Source organism: Eublepharis macularius, chromosome 1 (assembly GCF_028583425.1).
Source record: "Eublepharis macularius isolate TG4126 chromosome 1, MPM_Emac_v1.0, whole genome shotgun sequence".
Lineage (NCBI taxonomy): Eukaryota > Metazoa > Chordata > Lepidosauria > Squamata > Eublepharidae > Eublepharis > Eublepharis macularius.
Window position 1 is genome coordinate 111210890 of NC_072790.1, and position 17081 is coordinate 111227970.

Sequence of the window (17081 nt, forward strand, 5' to 3'; positions counted from 1 at the left end):
GCTGGATTTGCTGCTGCTTTAAAAGAGATTGAAAAGCCTGTTTATTATTTTCAGCTCTTGGCCTTGCTGGGAAGGTCATTGGGTGAGGTTGCCTTCTTCACCCCACCCCACCCCAGTCTCAGGGCATTGCCTGGCTCTGGGGACTAGCTTGACTGAGGCCTATCTCTTTTCCCTTTAATTTTCTTTGCTTATATTCTTATATAGAGCATTTGTTCTTGCTGGCTTGTTGGGTGAGGGTGGGTAGAGGATAGCCTGCTTAAGTTTCCCTGCGAGTTTAGCATCTCTGGGTATGACGGGGGCCATTGAAGTGCCCTGGCTTCTGACAAATCATGAAACTAACGAATCGTTTTGTGAAATGGGAGAATTTCATGAAAGTTCATGATTTGTGATTCATGGAATGTGACAAAACACGAAACGCTTGTTTTGGGTTTTTTCCCATTTTGTGCCCATCTCAATTTCAGACCCATTAAACACCTTTTGTCTGTTCCCCATCTTCATCTATATTTATTAATTACTTTATTTATATACTGCCTTTCTCCACAGTGCCCACAGTTACTTAGGGCATCTGGTTAAAGCTACAGGAATTCCTTTAATCATTTTAAGGTTTGTATTTAACCTCCACTGTATTTCTTCCCCAATTTTCAGAGTTCAGATTTTTCTCCAAATCTGTGGCATTTTTCAGGTGTGTTGGGATGATCTTCCTTGTCTGTTCATGGCTCCAGCCTCCAGATTTAAGTATCCACTTTGCTATTAGTATATGATAGATCCCTAGTAATGGTCATTACTTATAATTTTCAGTTATAAGTAAGAAATTCTATATTTTAACATTATCCTTGTGTCTTGGATTTTGTACATGATAGATAAATATGTACATATCTGGATGTAATATGCTGGGCCTGAGCACAATGTTCCATAATTAAGAAGCTTTTACTGCTACCTGGTGCCCTTATTACTATGAATCTGACTGGTCCAGCCCCTGTTGCAGACAATGGCCTACAGAAGTGAAAGTCAGCCAAAGCTACAGAAATTGACCTTTCCTGGTGGAGATAAGTTAAAGTGATGTTTACAGGGTTAGGGATTAGAACAGACTCTACTTTCTGCATTTTTATAGGATAGATCAGAGTGTCTACAAATTATAAAATATGTTAAATAATATCAATATTAGATAGTGCAGTCCTGTCTACTAATACTAATCCATCCTGACTACCCCCTAGAATCTGCAAAGGCTGGAAGCAGCTGCATTGGTCCAAGACAAAAGCCATCTAATTATTTTAGGACCAACCAAAATGAGACAAAACTTTGTGCAAGCTTTTGAGTTCACCAGAACCCTTCATCAGGCTGGATGATAAGAAAAGGTGGAGCAGGAACAAAAACAGATGTTTCCAGGCCAATCATAAGGCATCCTGTGTAGAATGTCAGGCAAATTTGAATAGATAAAGTGGTGTTGGGTGCCTCCAATTTCTTGGCTTTTCTGTTTATTTAAATGACACTGTTGTTTGAAATGATGGGGGGTTTCTTCCTGTTCTTGAGCCATGCATTCTCTGACTGGGATGCTTTGCTTGGCCACTCTTAGCACCTCATTAATTACCAGTTGAAGCAAAGTCAAGCTGTTTTGCAATTCTGGTGTCTTTGTTAAGAGATCACAATCCTGTGATGGAATGCTAGAAAGGATGATTATCTGACCATATGCCCTTTCCAGAGAGAACAAGTGGTCTTTTAATCCCTGTAAATACAAATCTACCTTGAGCTTTTGCACCCAGCTCAGTAAAAGCAGGCCCCAAGTCAATTTTTATCCTTTGTGTGGAACTTCCACAAATGCCCTTTCAATGCAGTACCATGATGTCCTATCCATTCCCAATAGATGGGCCCACAGTCTTGTTGATTGATGCATAATCCTAGAGCTATCCTTGCAGTTTGGTACAGCCATAAGTAATTTGTAACTCTATTAAAGATTTTCAAAGGCATGGTAGGGGAAAGAGGTGGGTCTGTCGTCACAAATTAAAACACAAATATCTAGTAGTAGCCTGTGCTCAGACAAACACATATTGTAGAGCACCGTTGTAATGAATTGTGTGATCTGGGAGAAGTATCTAATTCCCTCACCTCCAAAATTATTGAGCTTTGAGATATGATATGAACAACATGCATAAGAAAGGCATCTCAAATATGTATTTATGGCCCAATAAAATCAATACTGTAGAAAGACCAGGTTGTATTAGTCTCCTACATTAAGGGATAGCAACAGTGAAAGATGAAACAAATCTTCATTGAAACTTATCTTGCAGTGACAGCTGGACATTTTACATACTCTTGAAGGTGGGAACTGGTACTTTAGGATGTAGCTAATATAGCTTTAACGTTATTTATTTTTTATGAATTTGTATCAACTATCCAAGACTAAATGAGAGTGAATTAAGTCTTTCATTCTTCTCTGGTAGAAAGGAGGTTGCCCCCCTGCCCCCCCCCGCAATAAAACAAATAAATGCTCTCTACCAAATTGGTAGCTGGTAAAATTATGTCCAAGTAGAGACATCAAAATGATGCCATGATCTCAAGCCAGTTTCCCTTGCACACATGTCCAAGCTTCAAATTGCATTCCTATTTTACTCATCTTCTTTCCCTGCCTGAAGAGGCATATTGGGCACTTTCTAAACTTGCATGGTGTTAATTCACAAAAGTATTATTGCTTTTGCATCTCTCTGATTTTCCTTTCCTGTTCCAGTTATTACAGCAACAGGCTAACTAGTGCCGACTTTGGTTTGTATGGTTTTGTTCATCCATTCACCTTGACATGTTTTTTATATCCCATGCATTGTACATTATTGCCTGGGGAATGGATAATAATCCTGACATGGATGCCTCAGAAGCTAAGCAGGGTCAGCCTGGTTAGTATTTGAATGAGAGACCATGAAGAAAGTCCAGAGTTGCTATGCAAAGGTAGGCAATGACAAACCATTTCTGTTTGTCTCTTGTCTTGAAAACACGATGGGTCACCATAAGTCAGCTGTGACTTGATGGCAGTTGACACACACACAAACATTGTATGAATTGGGCCACAGACGTTGTGAGCCAGCAGCAACCTCATCCTAAGTCGGTTTCTGAGTAGACTTCTCATGATTAGTCTCTAAAAGAGTTATAATACACCCAGCCCTGGCGCCAGGGTTACTGGTGCCTGAGGCAATCCTTGCATATGCTCTCTGCGCCCGCATGACCCGGGCTGCGCAATGACGTCACCACGTGATGACATCATTGCGCAGAGACACTGAGGCCATTCGCCAGTAGGTGGCTGGGACGGTGTGAGGAGGCCACCCGCGCTCCACATGCCACCCCGGCCTCCTGCCATCCCTGGCCCGCGGCTGCTGCGCCCGCCCAGGGGCATGTGGCGGTGGCGGCAGCGGCAGTGCAGGACTGGCTGGCAGTGGCACTACACGTGCCTCCGCCCCCAGCACCCCCTCCAGCGCCCCCTCCGGCCCCGTGGCCCCCGCCTCACGGCCTCAACGGTGGCGCCGGCCTGAACACACCACTAATTTTCCATTATCTTTCTATTTGCAGCCAGGTACCCACATGACGGGATTTCTCTGTCTTGTTGGTAAAGGTACCAATTCATGCCTTTGAATAAAACTTTCTCAACACCTTGTTTCATTTATGGACAGAGTTTAACAACCAAGTTATCTGATCTCATGCTATAGAAATATAACTCACAAAGGGTAAAATATTGGTTCTCCAACATGGTAGAATCAAAGTTGCTCATGGAGCTACCTAAGAAAATGCTTGTTTTACTTGCAGGATTTCACATTTAGAACTCTGAATGACAGACGTGCAAGTGCAATATTTTCTTTTCTTCACTTACCTTAGAATACATTGAGTGAAAGCCGCTGCCGGGCCTCCCATGCCTCCTCCTCACCGTCGTCCTTTGCCCCTGCCACCACCTCCCTCAGCCGGGCCTCATGGAGAATACATTTATAAAATCACTTGAGCAAGTGATTAGAGAAGACTTACCTAATTACTGCCTAGTGCCTACATATTTTCTTTCATATTGTGTATTTATTAATATTAAATTATTACCTTTTTTCAAGTACTAAAGCATAAGCTATTTACATATTACCACAAAATCCCTTAAGGACACTGAAAGACAGTTTTATCTAGAAAGAACATTAACATCACCTATTTCTAGCATTTTATTCAAACTGTTATCATTTCCTATTCCTGTGTTTGTCTTAACAGTTATTGATAACGAATGTATTGTATGGGAAATCACCAAAGAAAGCCAAGTTTGCTATGCAGAGGCAGGTAATGACAAACCACCTCTGAATGTCTCTTGCCTTGAAAACCCTAGGGGGGCTGACATAGGTCAGCTTTGACCTGAAGGCACATTCACAGGCATCATAATGAATCATCTGGCTTGAATAAATGAGGCCTTGATGTCTATCATAAATCAATCACTAACCCAAGGTGCCTTCCCTCAGTCACTCAGAGAGGCAGTTATTTGCCCGCTACTTTAAAAACTATCCCTAGACAAAAATGATGTGGCCAATTAACACCCAGTCTCTAATCTACTCTTTCTAGGGATTGGGAGAGCAGTAGCAGACCAACTCCAGGCCTTCTTAAATTATTCTAGTGCTTTGGATCCTTTTCAGACTGGCTTCACGCTGAGCAGTGACAGCTCTGGTGTCTTTAGTGAACAACTTCTGCCTGAATTTAGACAAAGGCCATGCTTCTTTGTTGCTCCTCTTGGAGGTATCTGTAGGCTTTGACACAGTAGATCGTGCCATCTTGTTGAGGCATGTGGAGGCAGATGTAGGTATCAGAGGATGTGCCTTGAATTGGTTTAAATAATTCTTCATCAATTGAAAGGATTGCTGTTACTGACCAGCTATCTTGATTATGGGAATTATTTTGCAGGGTTCCACAGGATACATCTTATCCTCCATATTATTCAACCTCAATGTAAAGCCTTTAGGAGAAATCATTCATAGCTATGGAATTGGATGTCATCAATACACAGATGATACCCATATTTCTCTCTCTATCCAAATACCCTGGTGATGCAGTTGAAGCCTTAAGTCATTGCCTGACAGCTGTGGTCAACTGGCTGAAAACAGACAAATTGAAACTGAACCCAGACAAGACAAAAGTGTTGCTGGTTGGGAAGGTGGAGATATTGAAGGACATCATGCTTCCCACTTCCAATAGGGCTGAGTTGATTGCTGCAGAGTCAGTTAAGAACCATGGGGTTATACTGAATCCAGCATTACTTCCAGAGAAGCAACTTAATACAACTGCAAAAAAGGCTTTTTTCCAACTCTAGCCCAGAAGGTGGCCTTCTACCTTGACAAGGCTGATCTGGCCACTGGATCCATGCCACAGTAACATCAAGATTAGACTACTATAATACTCACCTCAAAGTCAACTCAGAGACTCCAGTTGGTGTGGAATGCTATAGCTCAATTATCATCAGGAGCTAGGCAGTGCATGGATGTTACTCCCATTCTGTAGTTCTTTACCCATCAATTACCAAGCTCAGTTCAAGGTTTTGGCTATCACATATATAGTCCTTCATGGCCGTGGTCCCTCATATCTACATGGTCAAAACCAACAGCTGCCCATACAGGTGCATTCTCTGTGGTGGCCTTCAGGAGACCTCCCACTCTCCTGACTTTCCACACACTATGCAAAACCAAATTATTCAGGAGGACTTTTTTACACAGATAATAAGGCTGTGCTGTAAGGAAATGGTTCAAATAAAAGGATAAAGACTGTAGAGAGGGATAGAGACTATACTAATGTGTGCTGTCTGTTTCTGTAAGTAGGTTCCTACCAAGTAGTTTCCATGTCGTTTAATGCGTTATGTCAAATTGCATGTTTTGCTTCAGAATCATATCAACTCCATATCAGATTTTCTGCTTGTTTTCAATTTCTGCAATCTATATCCTCATGTATTGTCTATTTGAATGTCCCAGCCATGGATCGTGTGTAATTCACTTTGCGTCTCAGTGAGAAAGATGAACTAACAACAACAATAACGCTGCTTAAGTGTGAGGAAATTTGTTCAAATCTTCCACTTTTAGACTCCAAGTATAACAGGTTTCCTCTAAAATAGACTAATTTTACATTAACCCACCTTTCCCCTTTATTCCAATAAAATCATGCTTGCTTATATTTCTGACAGTTATTTTCCCCTCTTTGACCCTCTGATATTTAGAAACAAAGGAAAAAGTGACAAATTTGTTCAACGTATCTGGCTAAAATTGCCCGAGGCAGGAAAACAAGGTGATTTTAAAAAATATTTCAATTATGTTCATGGATGATGCCAAGGCACCCAGTCCTTGTGACATTTCTTCAATAGTATAGCATTTCCTTCAACATTAAAAGTTTGAAAAAAAAAAACTAAATGAACTTCGGGGCTCATTTCAAACAACCATAAAAATACAATGGACATTTTCTTTATGTCAGTGCCTTCTGTCTGGTTTGGGGAAGTTTTCATCCTTTTTTCCCCTCCAAGCTTATTCCTGCAATGTAGGGAGGGAGGGAGGGAGGGAAGGAAGGAAATGAAATTAAACAAGAAAATTGATTCTCTGAATGAATATAAGTATTTTGTACTCTGCTTTTGATAGTTTTATGGCTATAGAAAAAGCACTGAAGAATGCTGAAAAAGTTTCGATATGATCTGTATAGTGAATGTAAGCTACTGCTACATGTTACATGTTAATCTGTTGTCATGTGTAATCGCTTCTCGGCCTTTTGGCTAAGATCAAGTGTAGTATGTGTAATACAGCTGAAGTGCTCTGGTTGAAAGCCTGGAATACCTTGTCACTGGAGAGAATATACTCACTGTATATAGTGTTTTCCTTTTGTTTCCCCAAGATTCCTCTTTTTAAAAAACGTACTTGTAATGTTAACACTTCTCCTGATGAGCGCTCTAAGTCAGTTTGAACGGCAACCCCCCCCCCCATACATGTTTAGAAACACCATTCCTTGGATTTATGCTAAGATTTCAAGGGACAGGGAGAAAATTATGTCTTCTCCTCCATCCTCACCCTACAGCCTCACCAAATAATGCAAATTCTTTTTCTGTCAATGCATGTATCTCTGCAGTGAACGACTGAACAGTCCTTTTTAATGTCTGTCTAGTAGCCTCATCCCATCCGGCTCAAGTATCCTGGATAAGAAAGATTTTCTTTGGATTCCTTTTCAAAGGGAGCCTCCCACAGACCTTTAAATCTCTCACATTTTTATGACACAGATATTTAACAATGCATTGGAAGAGGGAAAGCAATACTCCAAAGAGGTATTTCTTTACTTGGTTGTTCAGTTTATGGTTTCTGAATACCATGGGTGGTTTACAAAAGGTAAAATGTCTTCTTTTATATATTGTCAATTCATACATGTGCCAAGGAAGAAAAAATGTTTTACAAAAGCGTTCATTTGAAGGAAGCGAGTGGGAAAGTTTGCTGAGCAAGAAAGTGGGGTGAAATCAATCCCAAATAAATTAATTTGGGACTAGAACGTATATGTACTTAAGAACAATCTCTAGGCTAAGAAGATGCCTACATCTATCTTCATTTGTATATAAATTTAGTTAACAATAATTAGTTTCAGCCTGTTCTGTTATCTTCAACAGGCTGCAGTCCTATGCATACGCTCTTAGGACTTGGCCTCATTTAACTCAATTGGACTCACTTCCAAGTAAATGTGCATAAGTTCAGGCTATGCATCATAAATAATTTTTGCTGTATTATGTTCACAAGCTGCAAACCAATTACTCCAAAAATTGCTTATGAGACTTCACTGGGATCACAACAGGATATGCAGCTTAAAGATTACTGATGCTTTAACTTACTATATTCCTTGAATGCCTCTCAAGATGTGCTATATACAGAGAAAAGTTCTGGAGGTGGAAGAATGCAATAGATTGGATTTGGGTTTGGATTGGAAGGTTTAAGTTCAAACTACATCTACTTATCCATGAAGCTCACTGGATGATCTTGCACAAGTCACCATCTTTAACCCTAGTGTCAGGTAAATGAGATAACTAACGATACACTTTTTGGTATACTGGTTAGAGTGTCAGATCCTAATTTCTATTACTAACCTAAGAACACTTGCTTGGGCACTGCACTGAATATACCCACTAAATAGGATTTTGAGTAGACTTTGTTTACTTCAGTTACACCCCATCTTTCTCCCCAATGGGGACCCAAAGCAGCTTACATCATTCTACTCTCCACTATGTTACCCTCACAACAACCCTGTGAGGTAGGCTTGACTGAACGTGTGTGACTATTCCGGTTAAATTTAAACCTGTTTTCCCCAGATTGTAGGTCAATGCTCTAACCACTATGCACATTGCTTAGACCCTTGGAGAGAATAGGATATTAAGGGTCCTAAGCAGGTCAACTCAAATGTAATTCCAATTTTATACTGCTTATATCCATGAAAATGCTTTTAGAATTGCAGCCTTAGATTTGCAGTGTATTGTCTGGTGGTGTTTTTTAGTGTCTTTTTGAAGTCAACCTGTGCAGCTTTTATGAACATAAAGATGTCTTGCTGGAAAGAGTTTACCTGTTCAACAACTTGTCAAGTAGCTGTTATTGGCACAGGAGCCCCTACCATCTTAAAAAACCCTCTATATAAATGATCAGGCATGAGATCAGTCTGTGAATGTAAACAGGCCTGATGATCAATTAGAGAAGTCAAAACTGCCCTGTCTGAAATATTTTTATTTGATCATCTGTCACAGAACTCTTCATCTAGCATGATGTTTTGAAAGAAAGGCAAGACAGGGAAATAAAAGATGTGGTTGAGGGTGGAAGATTTAATTTTGTTAAGTCCTTTATAAATGAATCAGCAAATGCCAGAATCAGATCCAAATAAAACTACATTTAAGAGAAAAGAGGTTATTTCCTGTTTGTCCCACAAAGTTATGGTACAATACAAGTGCCCCCCATCTCAAGATTTTAAACCTAGATTAAACCCCATCCTAATTGGGGTGGGGAGCTGGCAGGATCCAGGGTCACAGGCAAACACAGGAACAAGCTTAGTGATGGCTTGTCATGATGTTTGAACAAAGGTCCCAGTGCACCATCTTCCATATCACGCTGCGGCCAGGGAACTTCATTTTGAACTGTTAATAACCTTATAGTGCCCTTAGATTTTTAGTCCTTTCTTGAACGCAAAGAACAACTAGCTTCTTGTCAAAGTAAATGGAAGCGGAGAAGAAGACCCTTTGGCAAAGCATATTGAAAGGGGTGGGGCTAGAGAAGTGATCCTTGTCGTGGGGATAGGGGCCAAGCATGTGCTTATTTTACCAGCTAAATGTTGGAAACTGTGTTTGCACCCCATTGCTTTCCATTTTGCATTGTGCCTGAGGAAGAAGTCTGTGGAAGTCTGTCTGTCTGGGTTGTGGTTTGAGTTGGCTTTAATAAAGATATTATAACCCTCTTCCTATTTGGCAGAGAAGAAACTGTGGGTTCTTGAATGGTGTACACACACACCCAACACACATTAGGGTCTCTCTATCACACACATACAGCCCCTTCCTTTTCTGGTGGCCTGTGAAAAGCCCTCAGTCCTGACAGGGGGACGACCAATCCAGCGGCTTTGGCGAGTCCAGGCTCCCGGGCGCGGGGGCGCGCACACGCCCCCCAGCCCTCCCATCCCCTCGCGCCGCGTCCTCTTCACGCCAGCCAGAGCCGCCCGCCAGTCGGCGATTGGAAGGTCCTCGCCCGGGCTGCGGAGCGTCCTATTGGCGTTTGCTTTCCAGACTTCGTGGGGGCTTCAAAAATCCGCCTGGACTGCAGGGCGGGCGAGAGAGGACGAAGTGCTCGCTCGCTCGCTCGCTCGCTCTCGGCCAGAGCCCACCAGCAGTTCTCCTCACAGCGGAGCGTCAGCCGGAGTTTCGCAGCTGAGGGAAAAGCCGCCGCCGCCGCCTTTTGAATTCAGCGTCAAGGGGAACGGGGCAACTCTCCTAACGGGTCCGCCTCTCTCCAGCGCGGCTGCCGGGCTGCGCTTCTGCCAGAGATGCTGCTAGGCTAGAGGCGGCGGAGGCAGCAGCTCTCCGCCAGGGGCTCCCCAGAAGTTAGCCGGTGCCTCGCTCGTCCCACCGCGGTTCCTGCCGCCTCCTATGGGGGTCTCTCCCGGCGCCTTTCTGCAGGGTTGAGCGCCGCAGCGAGGAAGTCACACCTGCCCATGGAGCTGCTGAACGGGCCCGGCGGTGTATAGCTGGAGCGGCGCGGGAGCCCGGGTCAGCCCCTCCGTCGTTACCATTGCACCCTCGGCTGCCGCCCAGCCCTGCAACATGCTACCTGCCTCGGCGACGACGAGACCCTTCGCTCCTGCTTCAGGGCTCCTTCCTTTCCTTGCCACCCTTCTGATGAGACTGCCCGGAGGCAAGCGTTGGGGCCACTTGCAAGTGCAACCCTCCTCCTCCTCCTAAGCCTCTCTCATCTTAAAAGAAGATCGCGAGCCAATAGCCGAGGCAGGTATTTCTGCTGCTCTTCCTTCTTCCCCTTCCCCCCACTTCTCCCCTCCCCAAAAGGACAAGAGACGTGAACTTTCCCGGGGTTACTATGCAATTGCGACTGGTTTCTTGGTTCTTTATCATTTTGAACTTGATGGAATACGTTGGCAGCCAGCATCCTTCCAGAGTCCGGCGACAGGGAAGAAGTAAGTGTGCGTTTTTCCTACTGCGTCTCACCGAAGGGGTCGGGGGTCTCTCGCCCACTATTCGGGATGCTGTCTGTCAGGATAGGACTGAAGTTAGCCCGGCGGAAAGGTCTTGGGAAGACTCGAATGGCTCTCTTAAATGGAACTGATGTTTGTTCCACTATGCAAAGCGACCCTGAGCATTCATAAAGTAAGGGATCTTGGAGAGTTTTTTGCCTCCCTCTGGACATAGAGCAGGGATCACTAGGGAGTGCAGGGAGAGGTAGCTGTGAATTTCCTGCATGGTGCAGGCAGTTGGACTAGATGACCCTTGGGGTTCCATCCAGCTATGTTTCTAAGGTTCGCTGTGCAAAACAAGGCTTCACTTCCACAGAAGGATTTCAGAACTCAGTGGGACTTACTTTCGAGTAACCAGTGTGGACCAGAGAAAGATCATGGGGCGTTCTTTGAATGGGAAACTTACTTTAAATACCTTCTCTCCTACCAAAGACTAGAACTGTAGCATTTATTCATACTCAGGTTAATTTGGTCCCATGCTTTCCTACTGACCTTAGCCCATCATTTAGGATCCAATAAGATTCATTGTCCCGCATCTTTGTATGTTCCTGTCAGTTCTTTAGGTTTCCAGCTGTGCTGTGATGTGCAGCTGAATTTAGGAGCACTTCTGATCTTTGGTCGACAGTGTGTGGCCTCTCCCACAGAACTGGAGGCCTCTCTCCCACTGGCAAAATGATACTCAGCCTGAATGGTTCTACATTGTACCTAGTAAGAAAAGAGTAAGGAAGGGAACATACTATAATTTGAACAAATACTAGTCCAGAGGAAAAAGCGCTACCAGTCCTTGGTCTCCAGTTCTTTTTAATCTTCCTGAAATGAAGAAACTGTTCTCTTTTTAAAAACCCCAAAACATGTATTGTGGTTAGAAATAGAGCGAAGGTAATGATGACAAACCAGAAGAGGTGTAACCTGAAGAGTGCCGGCAGCATCACTAGGCAGGAATCAGCCGATGGTTTCCATTTAAGTCCCATTAATGTCAAAGGTTTGTGCTCTTCCGATTAAATCAATGAGACTTTAAACTTGCTTTAACTTTGTATGGATCTATCCTTATTTTCCTATTATACTTATGACCTGATCTTCCTCGAAGATGTTCAGAGGAATTTGTAGGTGAGTCCCAGGTGGTTTCCATCCAGGCAGAGCGGAACGCGCTCTTTGAGTTGGTGTGATATGATGGCACAAGAATCTAAATTGATGGTTTGTGGTATATGAAGCGATTCCACCCAGCTAGATACGGTTAGGACTTAAGTGAGCTTACCAGTTAATGAGATCAGACTCGGGAGAGGGGGACGAGACATGCCTAGAAGAATGGGAGGAAGTTCTGTTTAATTCTTGCAAAGGATTGGAGAAGAGCGTTCTAGCATCCTGTGGTGTTGTGCTTTCAGCTTTAACTCACGTTTGGATCGTAGACAACAACAGGCTTTTAACCAGAATCCTCTTCCCCCATCCTGTCTCTAAGGTGCCCCTTCCGAGATAGCCTGTATGCACTTTAGGATATTTCTCGGTTATTTCCGCCCCTGCCCTCTGGGCTTCCTTTGGCATTTTCTGTTTTGTGAAAAGGGCTGTTTATTTCCCTCTTGCTTGACAGCTCCAGCCTGATAGGAAGAGGGAAATGTCAGAACACACGGCAGTCTGTATTCAATCAAAAAAGTACACTGGGTTATTTCCCAGGTTTTCCCCAGCCTTCCCTTTCCGCACCTTGGCACGCGTATTGCTTGAAAGCTTTCTTTGTACTATTGGTCTCTGGAAAACAAGGTTTGATTCACCGAAGGTGCCTTGAAAATATAGCTTTTGCGTTATGCATGTGTACAAGAGGGATCTCTGGACATCCTACAGTCCCCAAGATCGCCGAGAAAGGGAAGCGGGAAGGACTATGGCCAGCCACCGATTTATTGCCCTTGGCGACGGAAGAGTTGTTATTTTCCAGAGCTTCCCCCTCTCCTTTCGCCTAGGTAGCAGCGCAGGCGTAGTCCCAAAGGGGAATCTTTGCTCTTCCAAAGCACCCAGCGCAGGCGTCCAGATCCTTGATGATCCAGGGTCGCTGGTAGGAAAAGGAAAGGCCGCGCTGGGACCTTCCTTCAGTCCCACGGCTGCGCGTGCTCCGCCGGCACCAAACTAGCTTTGATTTCTTCTCCCCTGCATGTGCGTGTGTGAAGAGAGAAGAAGCTGGTTCACAAATATGTTTATCGCTTGGTGACTGTAACGTCAAGGGACAATCTGCATTGGATGAACGGGTCATTACAGGTCTAGCACGGACACACAGATCTTTCGAATCTTTTTTGCTGGGGATTCGGCTCTCCCATTCAGCTGTCGCATATCAGACAGGTGCAGAGAAATGATACCTGCGTGCGTTAACCAGTAGAGAGGAGAGAATCTGTCTCCTCTCCTGGCTTCTCTCGTTGTACAAGCCCACATCGCTATACGCAACGAGAGAGATTTTCCCCAGTCGTGATGGGTCTATGAGGAAAACAAGCAACAACAATCCCTTCCGTTCGTCTTTTATTCGGAAGGACTGTGCTTGTGGGGAAGCGAGCTGAAAGATACAAGACGCGCAAGATGTTCGTAGGAGTTTGCCTTTCTGCCGACGGGAGTCTGCTTCTGCCTTCGCTCCCCTCGTTTCCAGTCGCTTCTTGCGTCGAAGCTCCAGTGCCGTGAGAGGTGCGACCCCTGGTGTCCTGTGCGATAACACACTCCGCCGTCCTCTGCAGGTGCGGGGACGCTTGCTCAAGATGCACTGCTGTGGGGAAATACAAGAGACACGCAACTAATTTGCCCACACATGGCGCGAGGGTGCATCTCTTTCCTCCGCACCGGAAGCTTTGCCATTGACTTCAAAGGGAACGATCTCGGCCCTTAAACTTGTATTTGGAGAGAATAATAATAACAGAAATAATAAAAAAGAGGGAGAAGATCAAATGACAAAGAGCAGATGTTTAAACAGCACGATAGAGAATCACTTCTTATCGTTCCTACAAACGAATCGAGCAATGTAAATTAGGCAAAAGATTAACTTCAAAGGCAGATTCACCCATCACTTGACTTCAGAGAGCCAGGGTGCAATTTTAGAATGTGACTAGGATCGGATTGCTACATCTGCATTCTTTAGGAAACTAAATAAATAGCAATAGTGGCAGCCCTATAAAATTAACCTTGGGGCTGTAACAATGTATAGCTCATTATTCATCATTGTGCTGGTATTTTCCAAACGACGCTGCCTCATTGTCAATAATTAAACCAATCAATTTTAGTTTATGCAATTCTTGGACTCTTTAGGGAACTTCCCTTCAACTTTCCTTGTGTAGCATCTGCAGGATAGAATGCTAGGTACTGGGGGTGAATGCACAGTCCACTGCCCCATGGAGGACTTGACTATGGGGGAAAAGAAGAGGGCAATTGTTTCATAGGCTCCCAACGTCAATTCAGAAGTTTTCATAGTGGGGCAGGGGGATGAGAAGGCAGCCAAGGTGTGAAAAAAAAAATTGGAGAAGAGCCACAGCTGCACCTTTATTCCAAACCACTCCACAAATTTCACGGATCTTTCCTCAGCTTTTCATAACTGGGATCCCAGAAACTACTTCAGGCATACTGTCTGGGTTTTCAGAGCACTGTTTGAAAAACAGACCACCACTCTTTATGACATACCACAAATTGCTATTTGAAACACTTTGAGATTCAGATTTTTTGATTTATGACTGAAAAGACTAGGATAGTCAAGCCACAACCAGTAGAATAACAGGGAAACAATACTGACCACAGCACCACGAAATGGTGATATGTGGCCAAGACATCCTCATCCAGTGGCAGTCAGTACAGAAAAGTATCTAAGCAGAATTGCAGTCTACATTCATGGTGGTTTGGCATTCTCTATGCAAACCAAAAACGAACTTTCAGCTGTCAGTTTTTGATGCATTCCAAATAGATCAGGGTAACACCAGCCATGTGAATAATCAATGATTAGCTAAAGCAAAAAAAGAGAAGAAAAGTGTTCTCTTTCTTTGAAAGGATATTTCCCTTTGTAGTGATGTCTGTTGTACAATATAGATACTAGAGGGCAATTTTGGTCTTTCAGAGATTTTAAAAATATTATTTTCACTTGTGGGAAGGAAAAGATACGTTGAGATCGTTCAGATTCCATTGAGGTAGCCATATTAGTCTGTTGGAGCAAAAACAGACAAGATTCCTGCAGCACCTTAAAGAATAACGGAAGTGGGCTCTAGTTTTCAATGGTTAGAGTCTATTTTGTTATTCACTTCATGCATCATATTAAGTGGGCTATAGCCTATGAAACCTTATGCTTCAGTAAATTTGTAAGCTTTGGAATTGTCACAAGACCCCCTTTTGTTTTGGGGATCATTAAAATATTTTGGGGTTAAGTCTGATAAATATCAATTGCTTGTATTGCTAACTGAATTACTCACATTTTGATCTACTCCTAAGGACCTCAGTGTTTGTTTATTGAGCTTTGTGTAGTGCAATGAATGACAATTCAAACATAGTCTGTAAAATGTTTTGTGTTTTGTTAATACTTTTTAAGATTAACACACTACACTGTTTAGTCTTTGCAAGAGATTCTTTAGAGTGGAAACCTCCAAAATAATGGCCAAATATGGCAATCGATTTGTCACATATGTGCATAATTTAGCAAGATAAATTCAGGGGCTTTGTTGCATAGTCTGTATATACAGATATTCTCCCACCGTGAATACATTGAAGAGAAAAATATTTAGAGCGGCAAACAGCTACCACAAAAATTATTAGAAACTTAGCAAACACTAAACATTGTTTTCTTCCATTTTACTTACTTAAATTCACAAAGACTTTTGCAATTTCCAGGTGGTAGAAACTAAACAGAAATTGGGATAGACAAGTGTGTGTGAGAGAGAGAGAGAGTGAGAGAGTGAGAGTGAGAGAGTTTTCCTGTTCATTTTGCATAGGTTTGGGACCATCATAAGGCAATTCATATGACAGGAGAGAGGTCAGCATGAATTTCTCTTATATCACATCAACATTTCTTCTTCTAGCATTTTGGAATACAAAATGTCTAAATGGGAGTGCAGTTATATTCTACGTAGTTCATTCCAAGCTTTGCATAGGCTGAAAACCAGAGTGTATCAAAAGATTATTTCATTTGATTATAGTTTGTCAGTCTCAGTCTGATGGGTTGAATAGAGGACTTTGGAGAGAGGAAGGTAAGGAGTGGTGCCTCTTCCACCTTACACGCAACTTGCCCCTGCCCGTTCTATCTCTCTTGCTTCATCCCTTTACTTCTCTCATTGCTCTCCGCTTCTTCCTTTTCAGACCCTATTGGTACCATCACTGCCACCACCACCACTTCTATCTCCTGCTCATCCCTTTTATACTTCTCCTCATCCCACCTCTCCCCATCCCCCAATAAAGACCTCTGAGAGGGATGTATGGTATATTGTCTAAATTGTTGGATTAGAAATGGGGAAATCCAGGTTCAAATCCCCAGTTCACCTTTAACTCACTAGAACTTCAGCCATACACAGGATATCTTACCTTCATTGAAACAAAGACAGGATTTAAAAAAAAAATAGATACACAGAAGCTCACCCCCATCAGGTTGTTGAACAGTCTGCTAGCTGTGTTTGGACATTTCTTTATTTTAGTTTCTTTATTAAAACAGGAGGAGAGAGAGAGGAGAAGGGCTCAAGGAGGAGAGAATGTGGAGAGGAATGCTCTTCTACCCAGGAGTTTCTCCTGCAAACTTAGAACTGCCTTTCAGAAGGACATTTCTCTTCCTGACCTTTGTTTCTTTATTACGCTCTAGAGTGACAATGTTAGAATTTAACAAAGAAAGAATCAGTTACAAAATAGACAAGCTTACCTAAGCTTACCATATGATGTGCATATGGTTCAGTTATATTGCTAGGAGGAATGGTCTTGGATGGAAAACTTTGTAGGAACCTAGTGTTTGCTCCCAGAGATTCATAGCAAACAAGCAGGACACAAATGTGACAAATCAACAGAAAGTTGAAGAAGATACCTACAAGTGTAACTGTGTACATGTTCTTCACTGATAGCAAGAAGAGCTTTTAAGAATGTGTCACCTTTGTTGATTGCAAAGATACTATGCTATTACAACAAGGCTTTAAAGTACTGTAGTTATCTGCTCCTAAACTAGATGAATTTGTCCTTGGATGGGATTAAATTGACCATTGTGGATTTTGTTTCAAAGTGTACTTTGAGTGCTCTACTGATATTGTCTTCTTGATTATTATACTATTGTTTTATCATAGTAAATGCTTTGCTGGCAAGTGTGGTTTTCTTGTACTAGAGAAAATATATTCCAGACATTTGGAGGCTAGGTGTCTATCGGCTGAAATATACAGTGATTGTTA

At 42.9% G+C, this 17081-nt stretch overlaps 1 protein-coding gene and 1 non-coding gene across 2 annotated transcripts in view; both read left to right on the top strand.

Annotated features, from left to right (window-relative positions):
- The first annotated feature begins 6725 nt into the window (after positions 1-6725).
- Positions 6726-6925, top strand: LOC129345835 (U2 spliceosomal RNA). Its single transcript, XR_008598622.1, has one exon. It is a non-coding gene; the product is annotated as a U2 spliceosomal RNA (small nuclear RNA).
- A 2818-nt stretch (positions 6926-9743) lies between these two features.
- Positions 9744-17081, top strand: part of RSPO3 (R-spondin 3) — a 98710-nt gene continuing 91372 nt past the window's right edge. The window contains exon 1 of the mRNA XM_054983242.1: positions 9744-10665. Coding sequence (XP_054839217.1) covers positions 10569-10665 — 97 coding nt within the window. The 5' untranslated portion in view covers positions 9744-10568. The remainder of the gene's footprint in view (positions 10666-17081) is intronic.